Source organism: Zalophus californianus, chromosome 14 (genome assembly GCF_009762305.2).
Source record: "Zalophus californianus isolate mZalCal1 chromosome 14, mZalCal1.pri.v2, whole genome shotgun sequence".
Classification (NCBI taxonomy): domain Eukaryota; kingdom Metazoa; phylum Chordata; class Mammalia; order Carnivora; family Otariidae; genus Zalophus; species Zalophus californianus.
The window spans coordinates 86,059,899-86,083,725 of record NC_045608.1 but is presented as its reverse complement, the minus strand read 5'-3'; the positions used below and the strand labels follow the sequence as shown (position 1 = coordinate 86,083,725).

The 23,827-nt window shown below is 36.9% G+C and overlaps 1 protein-coding gene across 1 annotated transcript in view; it reads right to left on the bottom strand.

Moving 5' to 3' along the window:
• Positions 1-23,827, bottom strand: part of DOK6 (docking protein 6) — a 368,498-nt gene that overhangs the window by 149,836 nt on the left and 194,835 nt on the right. The window contains exon 4 of the mRNA XM_027577113.2: positions 13,937-14,056. Within this exon, the coding sequence (XP_027432914.1) occupies positions 13,937-14,056 (120 nt within the window). The remainder of the gene's footprint in view (positions 1-13,936; positions 14,057-23,827) is intronic.

Here is a 23,827-nt window from a genome sequence, read left to right as displayed (position 1 = left end):
TATCATAGTGGAAACAGAAACCACTGCATCTCTAGACTCAAGCTTCCCCCACACTCTCTCGCACACTGCTGTGGTACCAGCCAGGCAGGACTCCATGATTGCACGGCTCCATCAGCGTGGGCAGGATGAGAGGTCAATCTCCTGATCTGGCAAACAATCCAAATTCTATGAGTAGTTCTCTTGCCTCTCCTCTTTCATCATGCTTGGGAGGGGATGCATCCCTCCTTCCTCCCCTTTTCCTATGAAACGCCTTCAAAGACTTCTCTTGAATTAATCATCCAGCCTGATCTTTAGAATTTCATGGTGCTTTTCACCCATCACCCATTGCTCTGGGCTGCAGTACGTTTTTGAAAGAGCAAGAAAGTCCCATTCTCTGCTCTATATTTAACAGTTATTACGTATCAATTCAAAACATGGAATTTCAATATTAACACTGAGCTAATAAATAGTTCACTAAATATTATTTAGTCCCGGGACCAGAGCCACTGGTCTAAAATTAAGCATTAATGAATAAATCCACAAGAATCTGGTATTTGAGAAACTTATGATACACTCTGGAGTATGGAATTTATTACTGAGTATTCATCTCAGTTTGGATGCTAGGTTCACCCCATCGTTACAATTCGCCTTGTTTTTTTTGTTTGTTTTGTTATTTATTTATTTATTTATTTATTTTTATTTATTTGATGTAGTGTTCCATGATTCATTGTTTGCATATAACACCCAGTGCTCCGTGCAGAACGTGCCCTCTTTAATACCCATCACCAGGCTAACCCATCCCCCCACCCTCTCCCCTCTAGAAGCCTCAGCTTGTTTCTCCGAGTCCATAGTCTCTCATGGTTCGTCTCCCCCTCTGATTCCCCCCCTTCATTTTTCCCTTCCTGCTACCTTCTTTTTTTTTTTTTTTTAACATATAATGTGTTATTTGTTTCAGAGGTACAGGTCTGTGATTCATCAGTCTTACACAATTCACAGCACTCACGATAGCACATACTCTCCCCAATGTCTATCACCCAGCCACTCCATCCCTCCCACCCCCCACCACTCCAGCAACAACGTGGATGGAACTGGAGGGTGTTATGCTGACTGAAATAAGTCAATCAGAGAAAGACATGTATCATATGATCTCACTGATATGAGGAATTCTTAATCTCAGGAAACAAACTGAAAATTTGCCTTGTTTTTGACAGTTATATGAAGTGTCAAGGAATTAAACAGAACCAGATATTACTCAGATAATAATAGGTGTTTCAAGATCATCCCAAACCTTATATTCTTATCTCTAAATTTCCCTAATATTAGGATATTGCAGTGGTCAGCCTTCAATTTCAGCAGCTTTGGAAATGGGGCCACACGGAGGAAGCAGATATTTGCACATTCAGATACATTCTGATATCTGTATAATTCAGTTATACCAGCAATGAAACAAAGCATGATTTATACTCATCAAAATGTGTGGAAATCTTCAGGAATTGTGACTTCATTTCTATGATGGTACTGAAATTTGTTAAAATTTATTTTATTATAATGTGGCAACAGCAATAAATTCAGTTGCCAGATCCATCTGTTCAATGGCTACTATAAATTGGAATGCTTGCGTTTCTTCAATCACTTGGCAGGACTTAAAAATAAGAAAAATTTAAAAAGCCACATTTTTTAATCCCCCAGCAATTAATTAATTAATTTTCTCTTTTCCTTTAACAAAAAAAATGACTGCTGACTGAGTTTTATCTGCATTTCCAAGTAAGTCATGTTCACTCTAGCAAATACAGGAAATCATTAAAAACAAATAAAATAAACTTAACTTCTATTATACCTTACAGAGAGCATCTTTGTTAAAGTAACTGTATCTTAATATGCAAATATATTCACATACAATTGTGATTATACCAAATACAAAGTATTGAACCATCTATATTGTACTTATTATTGTATAAGAATTTTCAGATGCTGTTAAATATTCCTTGGGGGTATAATTTTTAATGAATACATAATATTCCACTGTATAGCTATGCCATATTTTATTGAATAACTATCTACTTGATGAATATTAAAGTTAAGCCAAATTTTGTCTAATATAAATTCGGCTTCAGTAAAATAATCAACTTTTAGTTCAATTTACTGACTAATTCAGTCATTTCATATTGAGTCATAGGGCTTACTTTATTCTTATATATAAGTTTTGGATCACTTTAATATCCTTAATTATTAACTTATGCTGGGCACTAAAATCTGAATCATTAGACTAAATGCCATAAATTCTTTTAAGAATCAGACAATGCCAAATTGATTTCCAGAAGTTCCTTACCAATATATATTCCAATTAAAATATCTATTTTATATATTCATTTATATATATCCTTTGCCAGAAATTTTTTTAAAATTGAGTTTACTGTTCCTTGCATTGACAGTGAGAATTCTATATAATAGAAATTGTTCCATGTTTATGACCAAGACTTCATCTCAGATTGTTATTTTGTTTATAATATTTATGTAAGTCCAGAAAGTGGAAAATGGTTTTCTTTAATTTTTGTGATAAGTCCAATGTTAATGAAAGAAGCTTAATATTCTCCTACAGTTTTCAGAGCAGTTTTAGCATTTTAATTTTTGCAATTAACTGGTATACTGAACTATACTGAAACATAATGAAATGTTCATATGTTACTTATAATGTTCTTTCAGTTTTGACAAAGGCACATTAAGATACACAAATTTTCTGACCCCCAGAAATTTCCCTTATGCCATTCTCCAGCTGCCAATGCCCCAGAACCAACCACTGATCTGATTTCTAACATTGTCTTATTTTTGCCTGTTCTAGTAGGTTCTTGTGAGCTAAGAACATCCAGCTTCACCACATCACTAATTTATTCCCAGTTTGTGGCTTTCCATTTTTATTTATTTCCTTTTTAATTTTTTGATGGTGCTTTTTTGATGAGCAAAGTTTTAAATTTGATGAAGTCCAAATTATTTCTTCTTATAATTTGCTTACAGTGCTTTATAAAAGAACTGTTGGCCTATTTCAAAGTCACGTCCATCTTAAATTGGTATTTGAATAGTGTGAGGTAGGGATTGAGGTTCATCGTTTTCCCTATAGATATCCAGTCACTTTAAAACTATTTATTAAAGACATTTTACTTTTCTCATTGAAATTACCAATAAGCTTGTGAAAGAGGACTTTGGTGACCTTGTCAAAAATTACTAATTCATATGTATGAATCATTTGCTTTCTGTTCTGTTCCATAGACTATTGTCTATTGTCCGTCTTGATTGCTGTCAGTTATAATAAATCCTCAAATTAGAAAGGGTACCCATTCCAATTTGGTTCTGTCTTTTCAAGAGAGTTTGGATAGTCTTTTAGGCCTTTTCATTCCAAATGCATTTTGAAATTGTATCATCAAGTTCTAGAAAAAATGTCTGACTTCTAGGATTTTTATTGGGATGTGTCAAATCTATAGGTTAATTAAGGAGAACTGACATCTTAGCAAAATTGACTCCTGCAATCATAAAATACATAGTTTATCATTCCATTTATTTAGGTATCTTTTAATTTCTCTCAGCAATATTTAATTTTCAGTGTAGAGATCTGGTTATATACTTTGCCAGTTTTATCCCTGAGTATGTGATGGTTTTTGATGGTACTGTAAGTGATATTTTTGTATTTCATTTTGTAATTGCTCATTCTTAATATATATGGATATAATGTAAGTGTGCATATATATATATAATCTATATATATATTATATATATATAATTTATATGTTTACACACACATGCCCATACATACACATATTTGCCTATTAAATATTTATCCTGAAACATCACTGAGTTCACTTAGTTATAGTTGTTTTCTCACAGATTTCTTAGGAGTTTCCAGGTACATTATCTTTGTTTCTTATTCTTTACCAATTTTTATGATTTTACTTTATTTTCTAGTTATATTACACAAATCAGAACTTTAAGTAGAATAAGCAGAATACTGAATAGAATTCGTGAGAAAGGATATCTTTGTCTTATTCTCAATCTTCTGAGGAAAGTATTCAATATCTTAACCTTTAAAAATTATATTTTCTGAATGATTTTCATTGGTGTCCTTCATCAGTTTGAGATCCTATTCCTAAATTTTTAAGAGTTGTTTTCATAAATGAATATTGTGTTTTATCAAATGCTTTTTATGGTTCAACTGTAATAATCATATGATTTCTCCCTCTATTAAAAGAGTGAAAGATATTGATTGATTTCAGGAAGTGTTTGCATTTCTGGCACATACCAATATTGATCACAGTGTATTATCTTTCCATGTAATACTTAATATTCCTTTTCTAATTTTTAAAATGATTTTGTACTTATATACATGAAAGATATTTGTCTGTAATTTTCTTTTCTTATATTGTCTTTGCCTGGTTTTAGCATCTAGGTTATAGTGGCCTCATAAGATGAGTTCTAGAGTTCCTCCTCTGAAAGAGTTTGCATACAATTTTTATTGTTTCTTCTTTAACTGCTTGATAGAATTCAACATTCCAATTATGTGGGAGTAGGGTTTGTATATGGGAAGTTGTATAATAACAATTTTAACTTCTTTTTTTTTTTTTTAAGAGAGGAAGGGGGAAGGGGCAGAGAGAGAGAGAGAATCTTAAGGCTCCATACCCAACATGGAGCCTGACATAGTGCTTGATCTCACAACCTTGAGATCATGACCTGAGCCAAAATCAAGAGTTGGACGCTTACTGATTGAGCCACCCAGGGGCCCTAATAATTTTAATTTCTTTAATGGATACAGGGCTCTTTAGATTTTCTATTTTTTTGTGAGTCAGTTTGGGTAATTTGAATCTCTAGTAAGTGGTATAAAAGTAGATCATTTTTAAAAATTAGATTCTTTTTAACCCAATACAAGAAAGGCTACATTTTAATAAAAGATAACTTGTTAAACTTTATTATCAATTTGTTGTCAAATTACTAATGCTTTACTTATATTGCTTTTATTTTGTATGGTTCCTAACTATTTCCTTTATTATTTTTAAAATATTCTTATCCAGTGAAGTTCAAAGATTTAAATTATATATTAGATTTTATTTATGAATGCTATAATCAGAGATAATATTAAAAAATGTTTCCTTATGGGGGCACCTGGGTGGCTCAGTCAGTGAACTGTCTGCCTTCGGCTCAGGTCATGGTCCCAGGGTCCTGGGATCGAGTCCCACATCGGGCTCCCTATTCTGTGGGAAGTCTGTTTCTCCCTCTCCCACTCCCCCTGCTTGTGTTCCCTCTCTCGCTGTGTCTCTCTCTGTCAAAGAAATAAAATCTTTAAAATTTTTTTTTCCTTATGGCAGATGGAAATTAAAAACATTTCCCACAACACTTTCCCCTCTGATTTTAACATCTGTTATAACCTGAGCACTGGGAAAGATACTGTTGCTATTGGAATTTTAAATTGTACTCAGAGAAAAATATAGAGCTTTACAAAATATATTAGGAAAATGAAAAGCTGAAAATTAATGATCAAACATCCATTTCAAGAGATTTGAAAAAGAACCTGCAATTAAACCCCAAACTGTGAAGCAACTCATATTGAATGAGAGCAGAAATCAATACAATTTAAACCATAATGAAGAGAAGCCTAACAGATAGGTAAATCTCTGATGATGCTGATTAAGAAAAAAAAAAACCCACATATAATCCATATGAAGTAAAAAGGGGCTACCAGTACAATGTGAACAGGTATTAAGAAGATAATACAAGGATGTTGTATTTAGTCAAATGACTAAATCCTAAAATCACTGGTAGATTTTTTGAAGCTAATTATAATTGAGTTTATTATCCAAAGTTTTCAAATGTTAGTGCACATTAGGGTCACTGAGGTTGTTAAAATATAGACATCTGGCCCTGCATCCTAAGAAGTGTTTTCTTTGTGGGTGGGTATGGGTGGGGGGACCCAGAATTTACTTGCTTAGCACACACCTGATGTTGAGTGTGATGGTGATGTTCAGCTGTATCCCAGACACCTACTGACTTTCCTGCCAGGCACTGTGCTACTTGGTTCCCATGCTGGGTTTTACTTAATCTTCACAACAATCCTATGAGATACATACTATCATGATCATTCTCAAGAGTAGGAAGCTGAGATTTAGAGAATTTCTGTCACTTGCTGATGACCCCAGAGTTGGAAGTGGAATACACCTTGATGATACACTAAATTTGTCTGGCAACTTTTGTTATCAGGTTCCATGTTGGACTTTTATGCTCTAGGCTATTTTGTTTTACTGTGGCAAGAAAAAATAGTTCATTAGAACTTGGCTGTATCAAAAAGTGAAATCTCATTATTATATATTGAATTCATTTAAGGTTTTCTTTTCTTTTTTTTGTATGTTTGTATTTATTTTCTGTCAAAGGAAGTCTCATTTAACCCGATGTGTGCTCAAGTTCAATCTTGGATCTTCCTCCCCTTTTCATCTTAGGCTGAACTGATATAGTCACGGGAGTCAACAGAGGAAATGGGAGTCCTCTTATCTGTGAAGTTACATCACTCTGCTTTCCCATGATATGGCAACTTCAGCTCCTAGATAGTGTCTGGAATCCAGGGTGGGCACATAGGAACTTGGGCACCCCTTCTAGGCCACACTGTGTTTTGAGGTAGTTTAGGCTCTCTTTGTCTTCTTAGACCTTTCTGGGCACTCCTGACATCTCCCCACTATTCTTCCCGTGCTTGTCATCAAACCCAATATGGAGAATCAAATTCTAGTATTTGCTCTTGAAGAAATCCCCAGTTTATATAAGGAGATATAAACATGTGTCTCTGTCCACCCAAACTCCCATGGAAAGGGGAAGGGCAAATCATTTATTTCTTATTCTCCAGAAAACTTATTTTCAAAGTCTCTCTCTTCTTCTTGCCTGAGGCTGGGAAATACCAGTAATTCTGGATTCAACATTCTCTCCTCAAAAGTTCTTCTTTCACATAATTAAAAATGCTTTTGAAATTTGCATCCTTGTTCTCTCTGTGTTTGTACAGGGAATGTTTCCAGGGCAAAAGAAACATGACAGGTCCTTTGGCGTTTCAAGATAGTTCTTCCAGTATGCATCTCACTTTGCAATGACATGGTTTCAGTCTGACAAAGGATCATTTTGATTTGGCAATGTGGTAAAAGAAGTACTTAAAGCATTTTTGACTGCCTGAAGCACTTATTGCAAAAAGAAGCAGAAATAAAATAATACATTATATGGGAATAAAAAAATAAAAAAAAAACAAAAAAAAGGCAGAAATATATATGGTATTGACATTTATTCCATTGTAGTGCATGTTGAAGACCATCAAATGGGGAAAGTGGTGTTTTAACCAGGTTTGTTAATTATATGCAGTGTCAATAACCATCAGTGAAATTAAAGCAATGCAACACAAGGCTAGGCAAAGAGTGTAACCTGTTCAAGACTTTGTGTTGCATTCACGAATGTTATCTTATTCCTGATGGGGTGGCTGTTCCCATCATCTTCACTTTTCAGTTTTCCCTGTAGATAATCACCTCTGTTGGCTATACTGGCATTTTCAGATGTGTTTCATGGAAGGTAAGTTCTACAGGGTATGAACAAGTGTTATGTGTAGAAAGAGACACATAGAAAATTGAGTTTGGGAAAAGTTACATTATATAAACCTAAACAAGGTCTTTACTATAGGACACCTCAATAACTTTACTCTGTTGATGTATGTTGTGATCACTATACAGAGTTGGTTTTAGTTTCCTAGAGCTACTGTAACAAAGTACCACAAACTGGGTGGCTTAAAGCAACATAAATTTAACATCTCATAGTTCTAGAGGTTAAAAATCTGAAATCAAGGCGTTGGCAAGGCCATGACCTCTCTGGAAGCTCTAGGAGGAGAATCCATCTCACTTCTTCTAGCTCATGGTGTTTTCTGGCAATATTCAGCCTTCCTTGGCTTGTAGATGCATCACTGCAGTCCGCATGCTTGTGTCTTCACATCATCTTCCCTCTGTGCATGTCTGTCTCTGTGTCCAAATTTCCCCGTTTTATATGGATATATTGTAGGTTTATTGGATTAGGGGTCATTATAATGACCTCATTTAAACTTGGTTATCTTTGTAAAGACCCTATTCCCAATAAGATCACATTCTTAGGGACTGAAGTCTAGGACTTTGATATATCTTATTTTGGGGAGGGGACAATTCAAACCATAACAGTGTTATATAGTATTAAATTTACTCCACTGATAACCTCATTTCAGAGAGCACATAGTAATAGTAGTAGAATTTCCTAGAACTCATTTTGGGAAATACTAGAGTATGTGGATGTCATTTTAGAAGTTTAAATATAGGTATGTGTAGGTTTTTTCCCAAGCAAAAGGTGGTTTTGCTCATGGTTGTTCTATGGACAAAAAAATAAACTTGGAAAACTTTTCTTTAATGGTTATAAAGAACGTGTGTAAGAATGAAAATGATTTACCCCAGCTCATTTTTGAAAAATTGGAGAAAAGATCCTTAATGTGGGGAGACTTTTATTGTTACTGTTGTCATTGTTTTGTCATTAACTGGTCATTTTCCATGTGAGTGAGTTTCTGCAAATATTGGCTTTAACTATTGATGGGCATTAAGAATTGCAGATTTGCCTGATTGAAAAAGCTTGTTTGGAGGATAAAAAATAATTTAAAAAAAGAAGATAGGCTGTTCTGACATGATTTTCCCTTTATTTGAGCATGCACTTTTTACACCTCAGATGGTAGATTGGATCATTTTTTTTTCTCAATTCTTCATTTCCTCTCTATATTAGATCATAAGTTCCAACTCATGTCATGGTCTCCCAGATAGAATGTCCTGTTGGCCTCCTGACTTTGGGTTTGGCCATAGGATTTGTTTTGGCCAATGGAATATCAGTGGACATGACAGATGCAGAGGCTTAATTTGTGTTGCAAGTTTGGGCTTGCTTGCTTGCCCTACTGTTTTTGTTTTGAGAACATGCCTTGGGTAGCCATTAGTGTAAGGAGGGTAAGAGACATAATGGAGAACACATGGACACCTATAGAGCTTGGCGCCAATCTCAGCAGCACCCAGCCTAAGTCAGGAGAATCCTGGCCAACCATCTGTGCATGAATGATAAAGGTCTGTGCTATTGAGATTTTTTGTGACAAGTAACCAGCATTATTTTAAAGCACAATGATCTAAGCACCTTGTTTATGGCTTTCTCTCCCTCACTACTTCAGGAGCTTCTTGAAAGGAATGACCATTATAATTCTACATTTCCTCAGCCTAGTTCTTGCATATCATAGCCTCAAAAATGTTTGATGGGTGAATACTGAATGAGTGAATGACATACAAGAGTGTCTGAGTAGAATATAAGAAGCATGGTTACTAAGGAAACCCAGGTAAATAATTTAGAAAAAATACTGGAATACTGCTTTGGTTCTGGAGGAAAGTTATACACATTCTTAGGCTAAAAGTAAAAATTTGTACCAATTCTAGTCCATTCATAAGCAGGGACACTAGTTCCTAGATAAAACCAAACTTTCAGATCTGACTCTGAATTAACCAGATGGTAAAGTCTGAGTTACTTTTCCATTTTGTTCCAAATGGTGATCTCTTGCATCAGTAGCAAACTGGACATATCCTCTGAATCTGCTTCCAATAACAATTTCAGGAATTTTCTACAGGTGCCTTCCTTCTTGGTTATGATGCTTGCGTCTGCTATTAATGATTAACATGTAACTTTGTTTTCTAAAATTGCTATTATGTATAGTGAATCCTTTATAAATGACCATTAATTGTAACACCATACATTTTAAGGTCAGTGTAGGCTACCTTAAATATTATGGAAAGATGTGAAGATTCTAGAAGTTGTAAGAATTTAAAGTTCAAATGTTGACTTAATATGCACTTCTTGTGGCAATGTTATCTGAGGTCTAAGAATAAGTTTGTGTGTATGTGTGTGTGTGTGTGTTTACTTTCTCCTATACCATGTGGGATTCTGAGTCAGTATGAAAGCAGCTGACAGCACTAGATAAAGATGATTAGAGTGAAGAATTTAATCGATAACCACTTTTATCTCAGCAACACACATTACACCTTTAAAAATTATTTCCACAAATGTTTATTCTTAGCTGGTCTCAGAGTAAATAATACCAAGCTCTGTGAAGAGTCAGAAAAACATTAGAGAAGAAGGAGCAATTCCGAATGTCCAAAAAAAAAAAAAAAAATGCTGTGGTCAAGCCTGAGCAGTGAATCTTTCCTTGATGATAGGGTACCACAAGATCACCCCAAGCCACACGATGCCATTTCTGACATCAATTCTGCAGGCATATGGATCTCATCTCTTAGGAGAAATTCCAAATTAAGTCCAAGTACACCACTGGTAAAATAGTAAAAAAATGTTTCTGATGAAGAATACATTATATAATTTAATACTAAAATAACTTAAGAAAAAAACTTGAATCTGTAATGACAAATCTTTCAAATCTGTACATATTAATGATTTCAAACATGTATTAGGAAGTGAAGAATTTTATTTGTTTTAGGAAGTGTTATATTTGAAGAGTCTGGAATAGTAATCAAAAGACATGAAAAGACAGTTTTAAAAGGTAACGTTAATTTTGAAAGACTTTAATTAGCTAGCTAAAGCAATAAGTACTTGCTTTACACATAGTAAAATGAACAGCTGTACTGTCTTAGGAACAGGTGTGTCCCTAAAGCAATCATGGGACCCAAGGGTGCGGGTTGAACTTGGCCAAAGACCATTTTTGTCTTTACCATGAGAACCACTGGTATTTATTTCAGAGGGACCATACAACGGAAATATCATATTTATAAAAGAAGTCTGTTGATTAGTGAGTGAGAAAATCAGGGTATACAAGTAACCAAGTAGGTCAATCTGTGTATGTTTCTCTCCTAGCCAGCAAGTATGTGTATACACACACACACACACACACACACACACACACACACTGAAATTTTTAAGCTAGCAATAGTAAAACCTGTAATCCTGATATGCTGTCAAGATTTATGCTTTTCATGTTCTCCTATGGTATGAATGACTATTTTAAAAAGTTTTAACTAGCCCTCAATGGGCCAGGACCAGAGGAAAGATGTTATTAATCTGAACTCAAGGCACTTTAAAGAAAGTGTATGCAGATTTGAAGAGCCTGGAGCAATGGCCCTGTCTATGGCCTTGGGACTCAAAGAGAAATTCACCAAGTGGAGGGTGATTTCTAGGGAAAGGAGAACCTTCCATCCATGACATTTCCTCCTAATGCTGAACGCTACAGTCTCAGTGACAGCGTGCACGTGTGTGTGTGTGTGTACGTTTAAGTACGATTGCTGATCTCCTTCTAGGGTACCATGTATTTTTAGGGGGTCATTTAGAAGAACCAAACACTAACTTCTCTAACTAAATAATTGCTCATAAATTTATAAAATGTATTTTTAAAAGAACATATATCCCTTTGTATGAAGTAAAGACTATTAAACAAAATAGAGCTAAGAAAACCATTTATGGCATTGCATGTTAATATAATTTCAGATCTTCTCTAGTAGACACAGGACTTATTTTGGATTTCTTTATTTATACTTGTGCTTAAAAATACTTGTGCCTTTTTAATTGAATTAAGCATAAGAGTTAAGTCTTTATTTTGCATAGCCTCACTAAACCATCATGAGTTAATTTTCACTCATTAGGAAACTAAAATCAGGAGAGAGTAAATTTTCTGAGCTAAGTAGGGGTGTAGCAGGCATTCAGACTGTGGCCTGAAAAGTTTACTTGGCAGTCCATGTCTGCTTGTGCTATATATCTTAGCAAATTATCCTGACATTATTATGAAATTAAAAATAAACTCATAGGGATGCCTCGGTGGCTCAGTCAGTTAAGCGTCTGCCTTTAGCTCAGGTCATGATCCCAGGGTCCTGGGATCTAATTCTGCATCGGGCTCCTTGCTCTGCAGGAAGCCTGCTTCTCCCTCTGCCTGCCACTCCCCCTGCTTGTGCTCCCTCTCGCTCTCTGACAAATAAATAAATAAATAAATAAATAAATAAATAAATAAATAAAATCTAAAAAAATAATAAACTCATAATAAGCCAAAGAAGTACATTATCCATTAGCCCTGGTGGAAACCATATACAACCTCAAATCTTTTTTTTTTTTTAAGATTTTACTTATTTATTTGAGAGAGATAGTGAGCATGAGCAGCGGGGAGGGGCAGAGGGAAAGGGAGAAGGAGAAGTAAGCTCCCCACTGAGCAGGGATCCTGATGCAGGGCTCGATCCCAGGACCCTGGGATCATAACCTGAGCTGAAGGCAGACATTAACCCACTGAGCCACCCAGGTGCCCAAATCTTTTAAAAGCATACAATTCACACTAAATGAGCCACACAATGATGCTCCCACCCACAGGCCTAATTTATTCCCTTTCTTCATATTTCCTTTATGAAGTACTTTACGAATGTTTATCAGAAAGAGTTTCTTTCCTCCTTTTCTGAAACAGTGGGTGAGCAGCATGCTTTGAGCAGTATGACTGTGGATGTTCTGTAGGTAGCACAAGCTCTCAGGAAACAGATCAGAGAGATGAAATACATCCAGAAGAGTGTGGGAGAGAACTGCAATGTGAAATGGAAGCTGGAAGAAGAGTTGCAGAAATGCCTCCATGACTTTCTGAAAACTGCCAGCATCGGCAAAGGTGTTGTGCCCACATATGTTTGTGACCGATTGACAGGGAAAACTTGTTTTTTTTCTCAGGTTAGCATCAAACAATAAAATAATGCTTTTTAATGGGCTACAAAGACAGTGATGGCTGTTTGCATGTTATTAGTCATAACAAGTTCATGATCACCAAGTGCTATCCTGGTGCATTTTAAGCTGTGCTAATTTATAAGCCACAGATAATTCCAGGATTTCTTTTTAATAATTAGTGGCAAGCTTCACCAGTGTCTCTTCATCTTTTCAAAAACACTGGCCATCAAAAATTAGCAGGATGAAAAGTTTCTATTAGGTCATCTAGTGATTATTATAATTATTTTAAAAAATGAAGAAAAAGGAGCTCATCACATTACTCTGATTTCATGATTCAGAGGTGCTAGGCAAGAACATGCAGAATTTCAGAAATTCCTCTTAGGTTAGAGAACAGGATAATAAGTAATGTGTATCACATAAGCCTCAATTTTATTATGTCCTGATATTTCATTCTTGCATACTTATAGTATGCTATGGACTGAATTGTGCTTCCCTAAAATTCATGTTAAAGCTCTAACCTCTGAGATGATTTAGAGATGGAATCATTGGGAGTGATTAAGTTTAGATGAGACCATGAGGGTGGGTCCCCCATAGTAGGATTAGTGCCGTATGAGAAAAGACCTGAGAGAGATTTCTCTCCCTCCCTCCCTCCCTCTCTCTCATGTGGGGACACAGCGAGAAGACAAGATGGCTGTCTGCAAGTCAAAAAGAGGAACCTCACTGGAAACCAACCCTTAATCTTGGATTTCTAGCCCCCAGAATTGTAAGAAATTAATTCCTATTGTTGAGGTCACCCAGTCTATGGTACTTTTTTTGGCAGCCTGAGCTAAGACATGGTATTAGCCAAATTCCCTAAAATCTATTGACAAGTAACATGATAAACCAATTTGTTAATTTAGACTCTAAATCTACAACAACTCTCAAAGAAGAAAACATAGAAAAGTTGTACATTCAAAACTTCCTATTTAGTGAGTTAACTTATTAGTTATTTATTTAGATAAATTGCAAATGTCACAGTGCAAGAAGTCAGGACACCTGGGCTGTACCTTAGGAATTTCTCCTGGTTGCTATGCAACCTTGGGAAAACCTCTTCACAGCTCAGATGGATTAGATTACTTTCTTCTAAAAATGATTTGTCTGAAACATTCCTAAGGCCCCTCCCAGTCTCAAAGTTCTACAACCATTAGGGAACTTTAAATAATGGAAGGCAACTCACACTCACCATTTTGTTCTCGCTGTACGCCTGCCGCCAGAAGATCAGGCTCGCCAAGGCTGATGTCATTCAGCCGGGTCCCCAGACACTCCATGCAGAGATGCTTGCACCACTCCTCAGCCTCCAGCTCTGAAAATGAGCACACACCACCGAAGTCAGGCAGTGCTGCGCAGGAATGAGACAGGAAGATAACTTCCTAAACCTTTTTCCTAGGTAGGTGGTAAGAGTTAAACATCTACCTGAAGAAAACAAAAACACCAAAATTTGGCTATTGTGGACATTGCTGCTATGAACATGGAGGTGCAGGTGCCCCTTCGGATCACTACATTTGTATCTTTGGGGTAAATACCTAGTAGTGGAAAGAGCTGAGATGTCCATCGACAGATGAATGGATAAAGAAGATGTGGTATATACATACAGTGGAATATTACTCAGCCATCAGAAAGGACGAATACCATTTACATCAACATGGATGGAAATGGAGAGTATTATGCTTAGCGAAATAAGTCAACCAGAGAAAGGCAATTATCATATGGTTTCACTCACATGTGGAATATAAGAAACAGAGCAGAGGACCATAGGAGAAGGGAGGGAAAACTGAATGGGAAGTCATTCAAGAGGGAGAAAAACCGTGAGAGACTCTTAAATCTAGGAAACAAACGAGGGTTGTAGATAGGGAGGTCGGTGGGGGATGCAGTAACTGGGTGATGGGCATTAAGGAGGGAGCTTGATGTGATGAGCACTGGGTGTTATACTCAACTGATAAATTACTGAACACTAGATCTGAAATAATGATGTACTATAAGTTGGCTACTTGAATTTAAATAAAAAAAGATAAAATAAAAAACCCTATATTTGAGAAGTGAAAAAAAATCACTGCAATTACTTCCTATGGGCTGACATTATAACATATTTTAAAGTCATTTTAACTTATTCTAATGTACTTTATCTTATTTACAAATAATAGTCTGAGAATATTGTTTACTATCTAGTATATTTTAGATTGATTTAATTTTTGGAGGGCAAGTACTCAGAAAAATTAATTAAATGTAAAATAAAGATATGTAAATGATACTTGAAAAATGTCAGACTAAAATAAACGAGAGAATGTGACTTAGATTTGGGTGGGTTGAAGGTCTGATCCTTCATTCTGAACTGCAATGCATCAAAGATCAGCACAAGAATGTGATAGCTTTTTTTGGTAAACATCAAAAATGGTCCATCCTTACTTTAAAAAAAATTGGGATAGAATATTCAAAGTAACTTTCCCTTTTAGAAAACTCCAATTATCTACGATACTGGTTATCTTCCAACTTCTTTATATTTGCAAGTTTATTCTTTGCTTGAAACATTAGAACATCTTACACCTACACAGAATCTTGTAGTATCTCACACTTTCACAAACATAAGTGAATTTGAGTCTTATATAAGGCCTGTGTGGGTGAGGTGGGTAAGTAGTGTCACACCTGGGTCCCATATCACTGGTCAGCACAAAGACAGAATTGCAGCCCAGATCTTCTAGATATTATAATATGAAGAATCTGAAAAAAGGTATGAGGTTGAAAATTTTGGGCCAAGCCCCAAAACTGCTGCCCAGAAATTGGATGAGAACTTTCCACTGACAACTGCCCAGAGACATTTCTGACTTTCCCATGTAGCATAAATCTGTACTAGAACAGTTTAATATAGATTTCCCTCAAATCTCTTGTTACTCTCCACGGATGACATTCCAACCTTTGCCTTGGCATTTTAAACTCCCCATAAAAAGTTACCTGTGACAGGTTTTCTTGACTCTAGGGATCTGAATACCAACTGCTCTGCTCAACGGTCAACACCATCAAACCCGGGTAATGTTTTCTTCCTGTGCTTAGTCACACTGCCTTAGCATCAAAAACAGGTTTGATCAATAAGATGTCAAGTCAAATTTGTCATTTGCTTTTAGTTTTATCAAGACCATAAAATACTGTGAGAAAATAAAGAAAAAGATCATGTAGTCCTCCACAGGGACTATTCTAATGAGAACAGTAGTTCCTATGCTCTAGGCATGAAAGGTGTTTCTTTACTTAAGGTACAGTTTGCATGTGTCGTGAACCATCCCCTCAGTGGTTCAAAACAGACCATCCACCTAGGGCAGGGAGGAAGTAGATTCTCACGTGAGCATGGCCTCCTGCTCAGGTGGAATCAGAGCCTACGTCTGGCTGCTTAGGCCTTTCCTTGGGAACCTAAAAAATAACCCTTTCCAATCACAAGGCCAGTAATATACAGAAGGGGCACTGGCTGAACCTCACAGCTTTCCATGAAAAATCTTTTTTAGTGAAGGAATGCCAGCCTTCCTGAAAAACATTTTATAGAAGCAGCATCAGCATGTATTAGAAATCATTTTCATCAGATAGAGGAGTTTTGATTTATAAGATTTATATAAAAGTTTTGCAAGCTTTTTAAACATCTCAGACCAATTTCCATGCCGTGTCTCTAGAAATCCTTGACATTTCTGTGAAGGGAGACAATATGACTATATTTTCCCTTTTTTATATTTTTTATGCCTTGAATATTTCTCAGGACTCCACAATTTTAAATCATCAGGAAAATCACATGCAATTAACATCTCATCTGCACAACTTTACCTGACAGTATTTCTGGTACTCCATAGGTGGAGCTGAGAATACCTAGTAGCAATGCTGTTTGGGATCAAAATAAAAACGTTAAATATGACAAACACCTTTGTACCAGTGTTTCCTTTAAATACAAAGTGAGCGCATTCCCCGAAGTTAAAGAAATATGTCACTCATTTCTATTAATTCTTTTGCCCTAGGATTCAATAGACAAAACAACCATCCAATACTTCAGCGTTTTAATAGTAGAGTAGCATGAAGGAATAGAAATAGCAAAAGTAATAAAAGTAGAGGATATATAGTCACATTAAAGACCAGTGTAGACAATTTCAGAAAGACAGAAACAGAAACGAAGAGAGAAGCAGAGGGAGGGAGAGAGACATCCTTGCAATTCAGGTATCAGTAGAAGTTCATTTCTTTTCTAACAAAAATTTACTGTGAACTCACTATAAGTGAGGCACTGCTCTGTGCTAGGAGGTTAGATGAAAAACACAGAGTTTCTGTTGTCTCTAATGTTAGTGTAGTGGGGCAGGCAGGTGAGTCCAGATGTGGTACCCTGCAGGGCTGCAGGTTTGGTCCGTAGGACCTGGGAGCTGTGGCAAAGGCTGAGCAGCTTGGAAGGAATGTGGTCAGGGACCTGCAGGACAAGCAGAAAGAAGGGGAGGGCATATGTACGTGTGAGTGTGTGTGTGTGCGTCCGTGCATGTGTGTGTGCGTGTGTGACAGTGTATGTGTGAATGTGTGTGTTTGCTACTGTGGGGGTATTTGTGAAGGTGTATCTGTGTGTGAGCGAGTCTGTGACAGTGTGCATATGAGTGTGTTTTAGTGTGTGTGGGTGTTTGTGACAGTATGTGGGAGTGTGAATGTGTCAGCGTATGAGAGTATGTGTCTGCATGTGAGAATGTGTGAGGGCATGTGTCAGTGTGTGTGTGTGAGCGTGCGAGGGTGTGTGTGGGTATATGAATGTGTTTGTGTGAGTGTGCTGGAGGAACGATGCTGGACTGAGGAAGGTGGCCAGGGGCCAAGATGGAAAGGCGTCTCCTGGGATCTCGTGAGCAGCTAGGGACAGCCCCGAGTTCATGAAGCAAACTCTGAGAAAGAGTCAGCAATCTGTCCTTACTCTTCATAGTGTAGTACAGGAGTGCCCCCCAGATCCATGGGTTCAGTTACCCAAACGTGGTTGGAAACAGAGGATCCTCCTCTGATACAGCATCAGGAGGTCAAAGTCGCCTAACACTACATCACATCACCTACGTCACTCATCTCCCCTCCTCTCCTCACGTGGGCATCTTATCATCTCACATCATCACAAGGAGAAGGGTGAGTACCGCACAAGATATCTTGAGGGGCACCTGGGTGGCTCATTCCTTAAGCGTCTGCCGTCGGCTCAGGTCATGATCCCAGGGTCCTGGGATCGAGCCCTGCATCGGGCTCCCTGCTCCGCGGGAAGCCTGCTTCTCCCTCTCCCACTCCCCCTGCTTGTGTTCCCTCTCTCGCTGTGTCAAATAAATAAATAAAATCTTTTTTAAGAAAAGATATCTTGAGAGAGACCACATTCACATAGCTTTCATTACAGTATATTATAATTATTCTATTTTATTATTGTTGTTAATCTCTTACTGTGCCTAATTTGTAAATAAAACTTTATCGTGGGTATGTGTGTCTAGGAAAAAGTCTAATAGGGTTTGGTTCTACCCCTGGTTTCAGGCATCCACTGGTGTCTTGGAACGTGCCCCCCATGGAAAAGGGGGGGGTTGTACTATTTAGTTCAAGCCTTTATCTCAAAAGTATTAAGCTTTGTAATCTGCATACTTGATCGAACAGTTTTGCTGCAGATGAGCTGAATTTGTTTAAGTATTATACAATGATTTGGTTTTTTAAAACCCATTCTTGAGAGTCACCTTTCAAATAATTATACCTATGCTTTTTATTTGTTCTTTCTTAGGAAAACTATGTATTGAAATCCTTTAAACTTTTATGGTGTGCTAATTTATTTTGTCTCATCATTATTTAACTAGTGTTTTTTGCTGAATTATCTTCCATCTTTTACTTCCTCTATTTTATTTTTGCAGAACAGAGGAGATTAAATACAAATGCAATCATCAAAACCCACTGCATTTTAAAATGTTTATTTTCCCACAGACTCAGTGCCTTTTGTCCTACATTTTATCTTTCAAACTTCTACCTACATATAGTGTATAAATAATTAAATGTTTTTATGGCTGCCTCGGTGGCTCAGTTGGTTGAGCTTCCTACTCTTGATTTCCGCTTAGGTCGTGATCTGGTGGGTCATGGGATCCAGCCCCAAGCAGGGCTTCCCACTCAGTGGGGAGTCTGCTTGTCCCTCTCCCTCCCACCGCTTGCACACTCACTCTCTTCTTTCTCTCCCTCTGTCTCTAACTCAAATAAGTTTAAAAAATAATCAAATTTCTTTAAAGAGGAATATCGGCACAAAAATGTTTTATGATGCTTTCTATGTTTTCTCTTCAGGATGGAAGTGCTTTTTCATTAAGGTGCCTTTTTCAGATAGCTTGTAGGTATGCTCAAATTTTTAATTCAGGTAAGTAACTTTTTCTCTAGAACTGACATCCAAATAATGTTTTCATTATGTATAAAATTAGTTAAATGAAGAAGTTTGGTAACTTCCAAAAGAAAAAATTGGAAGATGTTTGGGGATAACCAGTCAAATGTAGAAGAGAGACTGAGCTAAATGAGTGAATTATGGGACGAATGGGTTTATTGATTGTAAGGAAAAAAATCAGGGAAAGTGCAAAATAGAAATACAGTGAATGGAGGAGGGCTCCTCCCTGAGTCTCTTTCCATCCTTCTTTCACAAAATTTTGGGGAGAGAATAGCTGTATCCCTTTGAATCAGAAGAGGTCTTTACATAGCAGACCTTTAATTAATGCTTACTGAATAAATGATTAAATTCGAGCTTTATTACTTTCACTAAATTTAGGCCTTAGGTTAATGATATGAAAGTGAAATGATCCAAAATAGGCTATATTTGAAAACAGTGAAAAATTTTTCATCACATATATAGAAAATAGACTATCCACCAAAATCATATAGCACTAAATAAAATAAAACTTAAAAATAGAATTAAATCATGTTCATGTTAATTTATTGCAAGATTAAGAACTAGTTTCATATGGAAATAATAAATTATTGTGTTTGGTTCTCACTGGGTTTAGCTTTTCTTTTTTTTAATTTTTATTTTTATGTTAATCACCATACATTACATCATTAGTTTTTGATGTAGTGTTCCATGATTCATTGTTTGTGCATAACACTCAGTGTTCTATGCAGAACGTGCCCTCGTTAATACCCATCACGACACTAACCCATCCTCCCACCCCCCTCCCCGCTAGAACCCTCAGTTTGTTTTTCAGAGTCCATCGTCTCTCATGGTTCGTCTCCGCCTCTGATTTCCCCCCCTTCATTCTTCCCCTCCTGCTATCTTATTTATTTTTTTCTTAATATATATTGCATTATTTGTTTCAGAGGTACAGATCTGTGATTCAACAGTCTTGCACAATTCACAGCGCTCACCATAGCACATACCCTCTCCAATGTCTATCACCCAAGCACACCATCCCTCCCACCCCAACCCTACTCTAGCAATCCTCAGTTTGTTTACTGAGATTAAGAATTCCTCATATCAGTGAGATCATATGATACATGTCTTTCTCTGATTGACATATTTCGCTCAGCATAACACCCTACAGTTCCATCCACGTCATTGCAAATGGCAAGCTCTCATTCCTTTTGATGGCTGCATAATATTCCTTCTTCTTTATCCATTCATCTGTCGATGGACATCTTGGCTGTTTCCACAGTTTGGCTATTGTGGACATTGCTGCTATAAACATCGGGGTACACATACCCCTTCAGAACCCTACATTTGTATCTTTGGGGTAAATACCCAGTAGTGGAATTGGTGGATCGTATGGTAGCTCTACTTTCAACTTTTTGAGGAACCTCCATACTGTTTTCCAGAGTGGTTGCACCAGCTTGAATTCTCACCAACAGTGTAGGAGTGTTCCCCTTTCTCTGCATCCCCGCCAACATCCGTCGTTTCCTGACTTGTTAATTTTAGCCATTCTGACTGGTGTGAGCTGGTATCTCATTGAGGTTTTGATTTGGATTTCCTTGCGGGCAAACGATGTTGAGCATTTTTTCATGTGCCTGTTGGCCATTTGGATGTCTTCTTTGGAAAAATGTCTGTTCATGTCTTCTGCCCATTTCTTGATTGGATTATTTGTTCTTTGGGTGTTGAGTTGGATAAGTTCTTTATAGATTTTGGATACTAGCCCTTTATCTGATACAGCATTTGCAAATATCTTCTCCCATTCTGTCGGTGTCTTTTGGTTTTGTTGACTGTATCTTTTGCTGTGCAGAAGCTTTTTATCTTGATGAAGCCCCAATAGTTCATTTTTGCCCTTGCTTCCCTTCCCTTTGTTAATGTTTCTAGGAAGAAGTTGTTGCGGCTGAGGTCGAAGAGGTTGCTGCCTGTGTTCTCCTTTAGGATTTTGATGGACTCCTGTCTCCCATTTAGGTCTTTCAACCCTTTTGAGTCTATTTTTGTGTGTGGTGTAAGGAAATGGTCCAGTTTCATTCTTCTGCAAGTGGCTGTCCAATTTTCCCAACACTATTTGTTGAAGAGACTGTCTTTTTTCCATGGGACATTCTTTCCTGCTTTGTCGAAGATAAGTTGACCATAGAGTTGAGGGTCCATTTCTGGGCTCTCTATTCTGTTCTATTGATCTATGAGTCTGTTTTTGTGCCAGTACCATACTGTCTTGATGATGACAGCTTTGTAATAGAGCTGGAAGTCCGGGAATTGTGACGCCAGCAGCTTTGCTTTTCTTTTTCAACATTCCTCTGGCTATTCGGGGTCTTTTCTGGTACCGTACAAATTTTAGGATTATTTGTTCCATTTCTTTGAAAAAAGCAATGGCATTTTGATGGGGATTGCATTGAATGTGTAGATTGCTGTATGTAGCATTGACATTTTCACAATATTTGTTTTTCCAATCCATGTGCATGGAACATTTTTCCATTTCTTTGTATCTTCCTCAATTTCTTTCACGAGTATTTTATAGTTTTCTGAGTACAGATTCTTTGCCTCTTTGGTTAGATTTATTCCTAGGTATCTTATGATTTGGGGTGCAATTGTAAATGGGATTGACTCCTTAATTTCTCTTTCTTATGTCTTGTTGTTGGTGTATAGGAATGCCACTGATTTCTTTGCATTGATTTTATATCCTGCCACTTTACTGAATTCCTGTATGAGTTCTAGCAGTTTTGGGGTGGAGTCTTTTGGGTTTTCCACATAAAGTATCATATCATTTGCAAAGAGTGAGAGTTTGACTTCTTCTTTGCCGATTTGGATGCCTTTGATTTCTTTTTGTTGTCTGATTGCTGCGGCTAGGACTTCTAATACTATGTTGAATAGCAGTGGTGATAGTGGACATCCCTCCCGCATTCCTGGTCTTAGGGGGAAAGCTCTCAGGTTTTCCCCATTGAGAATGATATTTGCTGTAGGTTTCTTATAGATGGCTTTTATGATATTGAGGTATGTACCCTCTATCCTTATACTCTGAAGAGTTTTGATCAAGAAACAATGCTGTACTTTGTCAAATGCTTTTTCTGCATCTGTTGAGAGGATCATATGATTCTTGTTCTTTCTTTTGTTAATGTATATTATCACGTTGATTGGTTTGCAGGTGTTGAACCAACCTTGCAGCCCAGGAATAAATCCCACTTTGTCGTGGTGAATAATCCTTTTAATGTACTGTTGGATCCTACTGGCTAGTATTTTGGTGAGAATTTTTGCATCCGTGTTCATCAAGTATATTGGTCTGTAATTCTCCTTTTTGATGGGGTCTTTGTCTGGTTTTGGGGTCAAGGTAATGGGGGCCTCATAAAACGAGTTTGGAAGTTTTCCTTCCATTTCTAATTTTTGAAACAGTTTCAGAAGAATAGGTATTAATTCTTCTTGAAATGTTTGGTAGAATTCCCTTGGGAAGCCATCTGGCCCTGGGCTTTTGTTTGTTGGGAGATTTTTGATGACTGTTTCAATTTCCTTATTGGTTATAGGTCTGTTCAGCTTTTCCATTTCTTCCTGGTTCAGTTTTGGTAGTTGATACATCTCTACGAATGCATCCATTTCTTCCAGGTTATCTAATTTGCTGGCATAGAGTTGCTCATAATATGTTCTTATAATTGTTTGTATTTCTTTGGTGTTGGTTGTGATCTCTCCTCTTTCATTCATCATTTTGTGGATTTGGGTCATTTTTCTTTTTGATAAGTCTGGCCAGGGGTTTATCAATCTTCTTAATTCTTTCAAAGAACCAGCTCCTAGTTTAGTTGATCTGTGCTACTGTTCTTTTGGTTTCTATCTCATTGATTTCTGCTCTGATCTTTATTATTTCTCTTCTTCTGCTGGGTTTAGGCTTTATTTGCTGTTTTTTCTCTAGCTCCTTTAGGTGTAGGGTTAGGTTGTGTATTTGAGACCTTTCTTGTTTCTTGAGAAAAGCTTGTATTGCTATATACTTTCCTCTTAGGACTGCCTTTGTTGCATCCCAGAGATTTTGAATAGTTGTGTTTTCATTTTCATTGGTTTCCATGAATTTTTTTAAATTTTCCCTAATTTCCTGGTTGACCCATTCATTCTTTAGTAGGATGCTCTTTAGCCTCCATGTATTTGAGTTCTTTTTGACTTTCCTCTTGTGATTTTCTAGTTTCAAAGCATTGTGGTCTGAAAACATGCAGGGAATAATCCCAATCTTTTGGTACCGGTTGAGATCTTATTTGTGATCTAGGATGTGATCTATTCTGGAGAATGTTCCATGGGCACTAGAGAAGAATGTGTATTCCATTGCTTTGGGATAGAATGTTCTGAATATGTCTGTGAATTCCATTTGTTCCAGTGTGTCATTTAAAGTCTTTAATTCCTTGTTGATCTTTTGTTTAGATGATCTGTCCATTTCAGTCAGGGGGGTGTTAAAATCCTCCACTATTATTATACTGTTGTCAATGTTTTTCTTTGCTTTTGTTATTAATTGCCTTATATAATTGGCTGCTCCCATGTTAAGGGCATAGATATTTACAATTGTTAGATCTTCTTGTTGGATAGACCTTTTAAGTAGGATATAGTGTCCCTCCTCATGTCTTATTACAGTCTTTGGTTTAAAATCTAATTTGTTTGATATAAGGATTGCCACCCCAGCTTTCTTTTGGTGTTCATTAGCATGGTAAATGGTTTTCCACCCCCTCACTTTCA